General features: G+C 45.4%; 1 protein-coding gene across 1 annotated transcript in view; it reads right to left on the reverse strand.

The window, feature by feature from the left end:
* Positions 1-13,530, reverse strand: part of USP46 (ubiquitin specific peptidase 46) — a 62,824-nt gene extending 49,294 nt beyond the window's left edge. The window contains exon 1 of the mRNA XM_061192260.1: positions 13,192-13,530. Coding sequence (XP_061048243.1) covers positions 13,192-13,227 — 36 coding nt within the window. The 5' untranslated portion in view covers positions 13,228-13,530. The remainder of the gene's footprint in view (positions 1-13,191) is intronic.
* Positions 13,531-13,957: the final 427 nt, after the last annotated feature.

Here is a 13,957-nt window from a genome sequence, read left to right on the forward strand (position 1 = left end):
CTCCCCAGACAGGATGGCACGGGGAGAAAAGCGAGGGAGCAGGAGGTCTTCACAGCGGTACTGCTCAAAGCGTTATTGCTCTGCCCGGGAGCAAAGTTCAGAAACTGAAAACATGTACAATGAATGGACCGGGTAAGTTTGCACCTGTCGAGTTTAGTGATAAAACAACTGGACTTGGTGTTTTAAGCATCTTTGAGGTTTCTATTCCATTTTGCAATTAATGTTTTATTGTATTTTACAAAAGTATCAGCCTGTGACAGATTGAAAATAAAAATAAAACTGGTCCTTCCCTACAGACTTTGAAAATAATTGCCAACACCAAAACAGTTAAATGAAATTGAGCTTGTTTTCTGAAATGTGTGAATAGCTGCTCAAGCTCACTCCTAATATGAGAAATGCAAACTAAAAATATACCAAGACACCATTTTTCCCCCCACTGGCAAAGATAAAAAAGCCTTTGGATAGCACCCGACTTTGGCAAGGCTGTGGGCTACGAGAGTCACACATATTGATAGTGGAGGGCAATTTGGCAGTTACAAATGCATCAAAGTTACAAATGCAGATCCATTTCTAGGAAGTCAGCTGACAAGATACACCCCAAAGTATGCAAAATGACGTAGGGACAAAGTTGTTCCCTGCAGCCTTGTTTGTAAAAAAACAAAGACTGGAACTCTACCTTCAAGCCCATCAGTTGGGGGCTAGTTAAGTGAATTCAATATGTTCAGGCAACTGAATGCTCTTTATATACTAGCACAGACCCAACTCCAAGATACAAAAAGCAAAGGGCAGATCAAGACTGTTCAGTATATGCTACAAGCACTATTTGTGTTTTTAAAAACTAGGAGAGAAATATAAACATTCTTGCTTGGGTATGCATAAGATACCTCTGAATAGAAGCGGAAGAAACAGCAAATACTGCTGGATGCCAGAGACAAGAATTGGCTGGTGGGTATAACTGCAACATACATCCTTTTGTACAATCTAAAATTTCTACCATGTAACTCATATTCACCTTTTCAAAAACTTTCTTTAAAAATTCTTTCAAAAAAGGAAGAAACTGAGCTTAGCCGCCTCACGTGTTTTTGTTAGGAATACCTAACTGTACACCAGATAACACAAGAGGGTACATTTATGCTTATCAGATGACTGAATATCGTTTACTACATGATGTGCCCTCATTACCAGGAAAGGAAAAACACAGTATCCTGACTGATGATTACAGAAGCTTTGCCACACACCCTCAGTCCTGCGTCTTCCAACAACACGTCAGTCGGAAATCACAGCTTCTTCCTCCTTTTGTCCGCTCCACGCACTTCCCCTCCCCGGGCCTGTCTCAGATCGGAAGCCACAGTGAGCTTACAACATGCTAGCTCATCTTCTCGGCACTGCTCACCAGGAGGAATGGCTCTCATACAGACCCAGAGACCTAACTCACCTGCCCGATGCCACAAAAGCGACAAAGTGGCAGGATCAGGATTGGAACCCAGGACCTCGGATCCCGAGATCAGGGCTCTTACCACTACAGCCTTTGGACTCCTTTGCTCATGGGAAGGAGGGGGCTCTACAAGAAAACTGCAATAAAATGGCCAAGCACTGGGCTAAGCGCTAGACACAAATGATTCCACTTACGCCCCACAATGCCCCAGGGAGGGAAGTTCTCTCATCACCCACATGCCATGGATGAGAAGCAGAGTCTCTGACAGGGTGGATGATGGCGAGCTCTCACGCCCGACCAGCCAGATCCCATCCACACGCTGACCTGCCTCGGGAGGAAGCTCGCCAGCCTGCCATCCGCAAACCAGTTTAACAGGGCTCCTCCAAGAGCCAGTTAGGTGAACCACCATAAAGAACCTCTTATCTGAGCCGATGTCTCCCGAACTACAGAGCATGAATGCCCAAGGGAGGGGAGACAATCTTAGGTGGCACGAATATGAACATTTTTAACTTTAGCAGCTACGCTTTTGATATGTATTTAAAAAGCACATAACCAGCGCATCAAACCCGTTCCTTCCCAGATGTCATAGCACAGAATGAGGCCAAATTAAAAGAAGCTGAACGGATTTAAGGACAGCTACTAAATAAATAAGTTCAGGTGGTTCTGAGATATAATGAAAACGTGAAGGACAACAAACTGACACTTGAGAATCACTGGTCTAAGGAAGTGGATCCAGTCCGTGGCTTTTCTCTAGAGGAAGAGAAGCTTGGGAATACCCCAGCACACAATACACCAGAGTTCTAAATGTCACTTTATTTGTATTTATTTTATTTTCATCCGCTCTCCACTCTCCACACCACCCGGCCTCTCTCAGATGGATGAGGCAGGACCCCAGTTAGCAAAGCATCCTGAAAACTTGTATCTAAATGACAGTGTCCTGTGGTGGCTTAACCTTGGGTTGACCACAGGCCTAGTTTGCCCTGAAGAGCTCTGATTACACCTATAGATCAATTAGTATCGAATCATTAGTTTGAGCGTGCCCCCTCTCACTTTAAGTGTCTGACCTGGGGAAGAAATTGGAGAGCCGACTGGGAGAGATGTGACCTCTTTCTAGCCCTTCACACTCAAGAAACAGTGAGAAGGGACCCCCACTTCCCCAGCACCCGCAGTCAGAACCGCACCATCTGATGCATTTTGCCTCTGCTCTTGCCCAACCTCCTTCCCCGATCCTATTTTTCCCAAAATGCCCACTAAATGTAGATGGCAGGTCAAAATGAAAGGATCCCATGGGCTCCTGCAATACCAACAGCTCTGTGCTTTGAACAAACTGAAGGAAAATGTTCATTCGCTAAAAGAGAATTATGAAAAAGTAATACGCGTGAGGGCATCACAGCTCACAAAACGCTTCCGCAGGCAAAATATCCTTTGATTCTCCAAAAAAAAAGCTGTGAGGAGGGTATTTCATCATGCCATTTTGTGTTGTAAAGAGATGGGGAAACAGGCCTTGAGATTTACCAAGCAGGATTTTAAACCCCCAACTGCTCCACTTTAGAGCTGTATGGAAAAAAGAAATTGTTTTCCTTTTCTCCCTAGGGTCTTTTTTTTTTTTAATTAATTTATTTATTTATTTATTTTTGGCTGCATTGGGTCCTCGTTGCTGAACACAGGCTTTCTCTAGTTGGGGCGAGGAGGGGCTACTCTTCGTTGTGGTGCGCGGGCTTCTCATTGGGGTGGCTTGTCTTTGTTGCAGAGCATGGGCTCTAGGCGCGCGGGCTTCAGTAGTTGTGGCTCGCGGGCTCTAGAGCGCAGGCTCAGTAGTTGTGGTGCACGGGCTTAGTTGCTCCATGGCATGTGAGATCTTCCCGGACCAGGGCTCGAACCCGTGTCCCCTGCATTGGCAGGCGGATTCTTAACCACTGCGCCACCAGGGAAGTCCCTCTCCCTAGGGAGAGGAACTTAAGTGTGCTCCCCAAACCAGGAGCATCTGGTCACGAGAGAGGATGCCAGAAAGGCAAAATCTTAGCCCCACTCCTGACCTACTGAATCAGAATCTGCATTTTAACAAGACCCCCAGGTAATTCCTGCAGACAAGACAATTTGAGGAGGAATTTCCCTGGCGGTCCAATAGTTATGACTCTGTGCTTCCATTGCAGGGGGCACGGGTTTGATCCCTGGCCAGGGAACTAAGATCCCGCATGCTGCACGGCATGACAGGGGGGAAAAAAAAAAAAAAGACAATTTGAGGAGCACTGCTTTACTGCAAGGCAATCCTTCCATTCTCCCATGCTGCATCTCTTCATTCATTTATCCAATAATTATTTACTGTGAATCTACCACACTGTGCTGAAGGCTGGGAAATTCCCACTGAATAAGATAAACATAGCTCCTGCCCTCGTGGGGTTGCCAGTCTAACACAGTGGTTTTCTCAACCTTGGGTGCTGATCAGAATCAAGGGTGGCACTTAAGGAAAAAACGCAAGTGCCTAAAACCCACTCCAGACCTACCTACACCTCCATACAGTCAGAAACTGAGACTGAAGCCCTAGATGCTGCCTATCAGACAAGCTCCAATTCATGCAACTACCTTGGAGAACAATTTGACAATACCTAGGGAAGCTGCGGGTGAGCGTATCCTAAAAGCAGCATTTCCACTTCCAGGACTATATCCTGGAAAAATGGAGGCACGTGTGCAAAGAAGACAGGAACAAGAACATTCACTGCAGCACTGTTTCCAGACAGAATATTCTGGAAACTATCCAACTGTCCCTAAATAAGGGAATGAATAAGTAAACCATGGTGAAGTCAAAAAATACTGTTAAAGAGCCCTTAGAATGAATAAATAGAAAATAAATAGATGTATATGTGTCAACATATTCTCGAATATAATTGTTGAGTGAAAAAAGATAGTCACAAAGGCTATATATTTTTACACACACTGATATACTGCTTATGGATTCATAAATAGAAGTATAAAGACATGCATGGTAAACACATACCATCTTCAGGAAAATCGTCAGTTCTAGGAGGAGGGGATAGGAAAGAGATAGGGGTGGTTAGCGGTTTTTTTAAAGTAGCATATCTAAAAAATGATCTTAACCAAATACGATTAAAGTATAAGTCTGTTAAATCTGAAGGGTTGGCATTTGGGTATATAACATATATTAAATTACATTCTTTTTTTCCATACTTTTTTGGGTGCTAATGTTTTGTGATTTAACTTCTTTAAAATTTCTTTCAAAAGCTTCACAGGGGATGTGATATATAGCCAGGTTGGGAATCCCTGTTATAGGAACATAAAGCAATAAAACTCTACTATTTAATATCAGGAAATACATCTACAGAATGGCAATGATCTATAGCTCTTGAAGTTAAATTACTACCTTAAATAATTTTATATAGATTTAAAAAAACCTTTCACATGGCAGATAATTTCTATAAGCTATATATTTTTTTTAGGAGGCCAAGGTTATTACCCAAGGAAAGCAACATTTCTCAAACTGTGATCCTTAGCTCACCTGCAACAGAAGGAAGAGGGAGTGAGAAGAGGAGGGAATATTTATTAAAATGCAGATTCCAGGTTTCCTGCCTTAGACCTACTTAATCAAAATTTCTGAGGGCAGAAACCCAGAGGCTGAATTTTTAATAAAAGAATGCACCTGTGGGCACAATTCTTTTGTACACCGAAGAACCACTCAAGTATATTTTTTAAGTTAATGTTACTCATATTTTTAAAACCATACGTGTCTGTGTTCAATAAGGTGACATTCATCATACTCTGAAAATTAAAATAAAGCACAGGGAATGTTTTCTAAATACTTGAGATCATAATTCCACAAGTACATTCAAGCAGATCCTGATAAAAACTGGTTTCCTGCACAGTGTATCTAACCTGAAGGACAAAGAAATGTATTTCAGGAAGAAGAACATAACTTCACGTTGCCTTTCTAAAAGAACTTCAAAAAGCAACTGGGTAAACAAAGGTCCACAGGTCCAGCCTTGCTGCTATTCTCACCGGCAGAGGCCCCAGACACGATTTTCACCAAAGCCAAATATGATTAAACAAGGCATGAACGATGTAACTTGAACTGAGGCCTGGCTAGCACAGTAAAAGATCCCAAATTTCCTCTCAACACTCAAGACTATCTTCTCCATTCTAGTCTGTAATCCTTTTGCTACGTTTTCCCCACCTTGTTATCATGTCCTGAGCCTCTATCTTCCATTCCATCCTTATCTTGCTTGACTTTTTCTTTGGTCTCCCTGATGCTCCCCTTCATTTTCCTTTTCCCTACGTGCAGACAAAACCAACACCGCAATCCTGACTTTCAAGCCCTGAAAACTGCTCTGGAGCCCCTGGATTTAAAACAACCCAGGGCTTCCCTGGTGGCGCAGTGGTTAAGAATCCGCCTGCCAGTGCAGGGGTTTGAGCCCTGGTCCAGGAAGATCCCACATGCTGTGGAGCAACTAAGCCCGTGTGCCACAACTACTGAGCCCGAGCACCACAACTACTGAAGCCTGCACACCTAGAGCCCATGCTCCGCAACAAGAGAAACCACCGCAATGAGAAGCCCGTGCACCGCAATGAAGAGTAGCCCCCGCTCTCGGCAACTAGAGAAAGCCCGCGTGCAGCAACAAAGACCCAACACAGCCAATAATAAATAAATAAATAAATAAAAATTAAAAAAAAAAAAAATAAAACAACCCAGCACAGGGACTTCTCTCGAGGTCCACTGGTTAGGACTCGGCGTTCCCACCGCCAGGAGCCCGGGTTCAATCCCTGGTCAGGGAACTAAGATCCCCCAAGCCGTGCGGTGCAGCTGAAAAAGAAAAAAGAGAGAAAAAAAAAAAAAACAGCACAAAGGGTGGTGGAGGGGGGGATAAATTAGGAGTTTGGGATTAACATATACACACTACTGTATATAAAATAGATCACCGAGAAGGACCTACTGTGTAGCACAGGGAACTCTACTCAATATCTTGTAACAACCTATAATGGAAAAGAATCTAAAAAACAATATATATATGTGTGTATAACTGAATCATTTTGCTGTACACCTGAAACTGACACAACATTGTAAATCAACTATATCTCAATAAAAAGGTTTTTTTAAATAAAATTAAAAAATAAAAACCACCCAGCAGGGACGAAGGGAGAGAGTGGCATGGACATATATACACTACCAAATGTAAAACAGATAGCTAGTGGGAAGCAGCCGCATAGCACAGGGAGATCAGCTCGGTGCTTTGTGACCACCTAGAGGGGTGGGATAGGGAGGGTGGGAGGGAGACGCAAGAGGGAGGGGATATGGGGATATAGGTATAGGTATAGCTGATTCACTTTGTTAGAAAGCAGAAACTAACACACCATTGTAAAGCAATTATACTCCAATAAAGATGTTAAAAAAAATTAATAATAAAAGAAAGAAAGAAAAAAACAACCCAGCACAATAAACACATGAAAAGATGTTCAGCCTCACTAGAAAACAAGAAATTGCAAATTTTAAACCACAAAGATATCATTTCACACCCATCAGACTGGCAAAACATTAAATCTATCAATATTGAGCATCTGCAAGCATGTGGAGCAACTGAAACTCCCAAACTTGCTGGCTGGAATGCAAATTGGAGGGAAATAAGGCAATATATTAGAGTCAAAGATGCCCATTTCCTTTGACCCAGCCATTTCCCTTCTAGGTATGCACCACAGAGAAACTCTAAACAGATGCACAGGGAGACATGTTTAAAACTGTCATGGCACACACACAAAATTCTAAATCCAACAATAAAATGAATAAATATATTGTAGCACATTCATGTGATGGAATATTATACAGCAGTTAAAATAACCTAGAATTACATGTGTTTGCATGGATAAACCTCAAAATCATTATTTAAACAAAAGCAAACTGAGAAGGAATTGTTCAGCATTACAAACATGAGGAAGCAATACTCAAATCTGGTTTATGAATACCTACATATCTAGTAAAGGTATAAAAACATGTGATAAACACCAAATTCAGAATAGTGGTCATTGTCTGGTGGGAAGGGAATGAGACGGGGAAAGGTTCACTTGTATTTGTAATATTTTATTTCTTCACAGGATGGAAGATACTGGGTGTTCACTCTTATCAGTCTCCATATTTTTCTGTACGCCTGAAATTTATCACCACCTAGAAAAAGGGTCCCAAGTCTGAGCTACTTGAAAGCATCTGGGGGTTCTGACAGTGGAATCAGAACTTGATGGGGACTTCCCTGGTGGTCTGGTGGCTGAGACTCTGCACTCTTAACGCAGGGGGCCCGGCTTCGATCCCTGATCAGGGAACTAGATCCCGCATGCCACAACCAAGACCAGGAGCAGCCAAATAAATAAATATTTAAAAAAAAAAAAAAAGAACTTGATGAGCAGGAGGAAGGTTGAACCTACAAATGGAAAGCTTAGAGAACCAACAGGGTTCCCCTCTCACTCTTCAAACTATCCATGGCAAATAATCATGCTCAGAATTGTGGTAAAATTCCATGTAGAGGACTTATGACGTCCCCAAAATTCGAAGCCACAATCCCAGAATAGAAATATTCCAAAAAGCCTTTAGTGCCGGGGCTGGTTGCTGACACAGAATTTATTTGCCTCAAGAAACGTTTTTGCTGGTTCATTTTGGGGTGGCCTATTCTCTTAAAATATCAGCAAGGCCTTTCAAACCCTTAGACTAGCATTTGGTTCCACCACAACTGAAGGTTTATTGTAAGAAGTTACATTAAAATATTTAGGCCAGAAAAGTTAACTAGACTAAAAGACACTATTTTTTTACATCTCTCCCAATCGATTTGCTTTGGGCTGGCTCCGTGGGTAGGCCAGAGATAAAACCACCAAGAGATACCTTTCTGATGATACCACAGAATTAAATACCATCATAAAACCTCAACTCATTCAAACTAACTAGACAGACTGGGGCAGGGGGAAGGGGGAGGGGGAAGACGTGAACTAGACAATTTTCTCCTAATTGCTCAAGAGAATCAAAACTGAAAATTACTTTCAGTTACAACCCAAACACACCAAAATTCCACATTAATGAAAAATAAATAAACAGGTTTTATTGTTTGGGTGAACTGGAACACACATAGTTGATATCCAGAAAATGGTATCACATTAATTCTAACTAAATATTGTCATTCAGCTTTGTTTTCCCTTACAATTCCAAGAAAAACAAAGAAGAATCTGTAGACCTAATTGTCAGGTCCTAACCCAACACAAACCTCCATATTAGATCTGAGAGGCCAGAAGAACAGAATTTTTCTTTAAACATTAACCCATGCCACCTCAGGCTGCAATTTCTAAATCTGACAAGTATCAGTGGAGACGCTCACACATGACCTTAACCTCTCCGAGCTGATATATTAAACTCAACTTACGATGTCCAATTATCTTTGACAACGGGAAGGAGTAACAGTAATAGAGGAAGAAGCAAGTTATCTATTCCAAATTTTGAGATTTACATATTTTTAAATAACTCGAAAAAAAATTTTCAACTATTCTCAAAACACTTGCCTCAAATAAGTAATTGACTTACCAACATAAAGTGATCTCTATAAAAATCCTCTAGCTTTGTTACAAATGTTTACTAATTTTACTTCCCCTTCATATCAAGGTGACTTCATCTATTTACAAGAATTCAAATCTGGCACTCATAGTGGTGTCCAATAATATCCTGAGGTTGTTCAATGAATGCTGAAATGGTAATATCTGGTAAATTCAACACAGTTTTAAACAAAGTAGTTAGCCACTCAAGTAAAGACTCCAGAAACTACTACTCACTAAGAAGTTTCTGACAACCAAAAACATATATATCAGTTTTACAAGCTGAGGAAAAAAACTAAGGTCCCAAGAAATACAACAATTTGTCCAGAGGCACCATTAGACTCAAGTTTAGCTGGAGAGACACCCAATGGCACAGATTCCAGTTCTAAGTTACGCTGACTGTAATCATGTCCTCATATAAAATTAAAAAAATAGTCAAACTTGAGTCAAATGCAAATTATATTACAGAAACATCCTGCTGTGTTCATCAGTCCACTGAATCGCTTCTGAGATTTTGTTCAACCTTTATCCCTGCGGATACCGCACTGTATTGAAATTGTTTCATCTTTACCAATGTTTTACCCACAAGATAAGAAACCACTGAGCTCCTTGGGGACAGGGACTCACCTCATTCAATTAAGTACCTGCACATAATATGTGCCAACAACTAATATAAATGGTCCTCAATGGCCATTTTCAGGAACAAAATGTAATCTATTTGACACACAGCATTTCTTCCATGGCACATCTTACAGCGTTATTAACATGTGAAATTAAGATTTGATGATTTAGGCCAATTTGCATCAGTACAAGTCACATTTCTAAAGGGCACATTTGGTTTCTCCTAACAAATGCTTCCTCTTTAGAAAATTCCTCAGGCTCTTCAAACAGAAAATCTACCCCCAAAAAACCTTCCATTTGTAGGGCCATAAAAATATGTAGGAAGTTAAATCCATTGGTCTGGACAAAAATCAGAGGATTATCAACAAGGAACATTTCCTTATGCTTGGTAGCAGCTAATACAATTTAAAAATTACAACACACCAGCCAAACAAGCTTTACTATCTCTGAACCAGACATGCTGTGTGGCTAAGCTGACAAGCCCTAAGCAAGTTGATCAAGAATCACTATGGCAAGAATTCACACGAAGGGAAATTAAAACAAATGGGAACTTGCATTAAACTGCCAATGGACTATAAAACTTCAGTGGGGTAGGGGACAAGTGGAGGGACGTGAATATTTTCCACAACCCCTGTATCTAAAACTGGCACAAGAAGTGTGGGGAAAAGAGAAGGTGTTTATTTTTCAATCACACAAAGGATTTGCTACAAGGTTTTTCCTGCTCTGCTGGGTCCTTTCTTGTTGGCTGGATGAAACAAATCCACTTCTCAATGCTAGGTCTTGGTTTGTACAAGTCTTACCTAGAAGGATGATATCTTTTAACACTCTTTCTGGACACACATCAGCCTGTTTAAAATACGCCAAATGACCTGTTTAAAAACAAAAAAAACCTGCCACTCATTCTTACTATGACTCAGACCAGCTGGGACCAAATGGAGTTGGGAGTGGGAAGGATCAGTAAGAGCCCCAGAGAGAAATTAAAGAAACAGTGAGGAGAGACCCATAGAAAACCTACTTGGAAACAATTCATCATCAAGTGAAGAATCTAAAGAGAGGTCCAATGAAAATGTATGTTTGATCAAGTGAAAAGACAGCAGTCTCCTCATCACGGAGCCTCCTCTGTGGGAAGCAAGACTGGGAGGGGCCGGGATGACCTGAGCAGCCTTTTATAAGGGGCGGAGTTAAGGATTCCCATCCCAGCCTCCCCTATACTGCAGTCAGCTTGGTTTGCATAAATGAACATGTGGGTTATCTTAGTGGCTGCTTCCATCAGGTACAAGAAGACATCAAACCCATTGTCCTTTAAACCATTGAAGATGACATAATAATGAGAAAGATGATGTTGGTAACAACTGACACTCAATGAGTACTTGCTACATACTAGGCTCAGTAACTCATTTAATACAAGAGTCCCATGAGGTAGGAACCATTATCATCCCCTTCTTATAGATAAGGAAAGTAGCAGAGAGAGCAACTTGTTCAAGGACAAAAAGCTAGTATATGTTAGAAGCAGGTCACTGAACCCAGGAAGTCTGACTTTAGAGCCCAAGCTCTTCATATCACTTACTCCAGGCACAGTGTCCATACAGAAACGTAAGACTCCCTAGTTATGAATTATTGGTTCCTCACCTCACCTGGGTGATGACCCTAAATTTGGTGCCTTTTTAGGGACTCCATAGGACGCGCCAACTTTCCAGACACAGTGCTAGCCCGCTCCTCTCACGTCCTCCCTGCAGCTTGCCTCCCTGGCCAAGTTTTACTGGAAACAGGTTGTGACATTCTACTCAGGTGTGCCAAGAAGCCCCAACTGCACTGAGGGCCAAAAAAAAAAAAAAAAAGCAGGGGACTGACTTCATCTTGGGACATGCTAGCTCTCAAGTTTCCAGCCTGCTTCAATACAGAGAGGTGTCGCCACACACAAGCAGGACAGGAACACCACCAAGAGCTTCACTGCCCTGTAAGCCCGAGGCCACCCCAGCAGGCACAAAAGAGAGTATTGGAGATGCTCTGGTTTCAGAGTTCCCCTCAGGAGCTGGTCTTAGCAGACAGAGAGACGGAGAAGAAAGGCATCATCTTTTCACTACACCAAGCAACGTTAATGCCACTCGACAGGAAGGAGCAGGAGACCTGTCTCTGTGTGGAGAAGGAAGGGAGGAAATGGAAACGTGCCAGGAGCCAGGAGCCACATCTGGTCCTGCACCAATACCTTTGCAGCTATCACTCTGGGAAGGCCCAGCATCTGCTCTGCCGACCACAGCGGTAGCCGTGTCCAACGGTGCTGAAAACTGAAGCCAGCACCAGTGGGTTTTGATTCCACCCCTGAGCTAACACATGGCTCCTTAATGCTCCTTTCCCATGTGTTAATCTTGCAACAGAATGTGGGACAGAAGATTTATAAAGCTTGGTGATGGGGGAAGGGCAGCCAGATCACCTTACTCCCAGGCTTCTCAATCAAGCCTCCTCAGATTCCCTTTAGTGGCCTGTACTATTAGCTTCAAGGGAGGTTCCCCCAAACTGTCATTAAAAGAGCATGTGTTCCATTCAGCTGGGGGGAGGGGAGACTTGATGGGGGGCGGGGGAACCCTGGAGAGCCAAGGCAAAGCACACACTCTCTCATCCTGCACAGGAAGGCAATGCCTTACTCCAGGGGGCGAGCTGTGCTCTCCAAGGCTCTGACAAGTAGAGGTACCAGCAGGATGCACCCTGGGGACTCAAGGGCTGGAGGCTGTTTCTGCAGAAAATGAAAACGAAGGGAAAGCAATGGGAGAAACCCAAGTTAAAGTGATCACCACGTCATGGACCCAGTCCAAATCGGAGCCCAGCAAGGTCCCCTTGCTGTGTCCACGCCCACCAGTCTGCGCTTGGGTCTACAGTGGATCAGGCAGGATAATCCTGGAGACCTCCTCCACGCCCCCAGTCGGCCCCACCCTTAGGGCCTCTAATTGTTACTGCCTTATAACCTTGTCCCCCTTTCACAGATGGGAAAACTGAGGCATCCAAAGCAAATGCCGTGCTTTCCTAAACCAGGTAGAAGTTCACTTCCCTAACCACAATTTTGCACTTTTTTACAGCTCTATCACATTTCAGATCTCACCAGATACACCTATTGCCTCTACAAAGTGAATCTTAAATACAGTTTAAGGAGTGAACTCAAAAATGAGATGAGGGCGGTCAGGGAGTCCGGCAGGGCTTTATCTGTGGCAAGGACAGGATGGGTGCCCCCCCTCCCACCAGCTTCTCCTCCAACCCGGTCCCCCGGGACGTCCGGGTTCTGCCTCCCCCGCAAGACGCTTCCACCGCAACCCGAGGGCGGAGGCGCAGCGGCTCGGCCCGGGGACCGGCAAGCGGGGTCCCCGGTCCCGGGGCCGAGAAGGGGGCGGGGGGCTCGGGGCCGCGACCGGCCCGCCCAGCCCGGTGGCCGGGAACTTCTGGCGGCGCCGCGCCGCCCCCGCCGCCCCCACCCCCACCGGCCGCCGGGCGGGCGGGCGGCTCGGGTTTCCCTTTCTTCGCCTCGCCGCGCCTGGGGCGCGACCCCCGAGGCGGCGGCGGCGGCGGCGGCCACTCACCATATTACAGATGGAGGCGATGTTTCGGACAGTCATTAGTCTAAAGGTTACAGCGATCCCGCACCGCCATCTTTATAAGGTGAAAACAGGACCGGCCATGGTGGAGCGCTCGCGGGGAGGCCGGGCGCGGCGGCGGCGGCGGCGGCGGCGGCGGGGAGGCGGCCTGGGGTCCGGCTTTCAGTTTGGCTGGGAGAGGGAGGCCGGGAGGGAGGAGAGGAGGAGGGGAGGGCGGGGAAGGCGGGAGGCGGGAGGGAGAGCGGAGGGGCGGGGAGTGGCGGAGCGAGGGAGCCTGGGCCGCGGCCGGCGGCGCCGGGAGGAGGGGCGGCCCGAGCGCCGCGTGCAGCCCGCGCCCCGAGCGCTCCCGCCGCGCGCCCGGCCCCGACCCGGCCCCGGCCCCGGCCCGGGTCCACGCGGCTCCTCCTCCCTCCTCCGCCCGCCCGCGCCCCCGGCCACCCCGGCTCGGCCTTTTTCTTTTTCTCTTCTGATGTCCTGCTTCACTCTGAACGGGTTGGAATGCGCGGCCAGGCCCTCGCTCGCGTGGCTGCCGCAGGTCCCCCGCGCGGACCCCGACGCGTCGGCGGCCTCCTCCGGCCCGCGGCACCGCCCGGGAAGCAGGGACCGCGCCCGCGTGGGGTGTCGGCCGGCGGAAGGGGCTGCCCTCGGGCCGGGGAAGCGAGGCACGTCGCCGGGGACAGGGGGCCGCTTTCGGTCTTCATTTGTTCTTCTTTCCTGCCGCGCCGCCCCCAGCAGCCCCGGGTTTTTATGT

Source organism: Eubalaena glacialis, chromosome 5 (assembly GCF_028564815.1).
Source record: "Eubalaena glacialis isolate mEubGla1 chromosome 5, mEubGla1.1.hap2.+ XY, whole genome shotgun sequence".
NCBI classification, from domain to species: Eukaryota; Metazoa; Chordata; class Mammalia; order Artiodactyla; family Balaenidae; genus Eubalaena; species Eubalaena glacialis.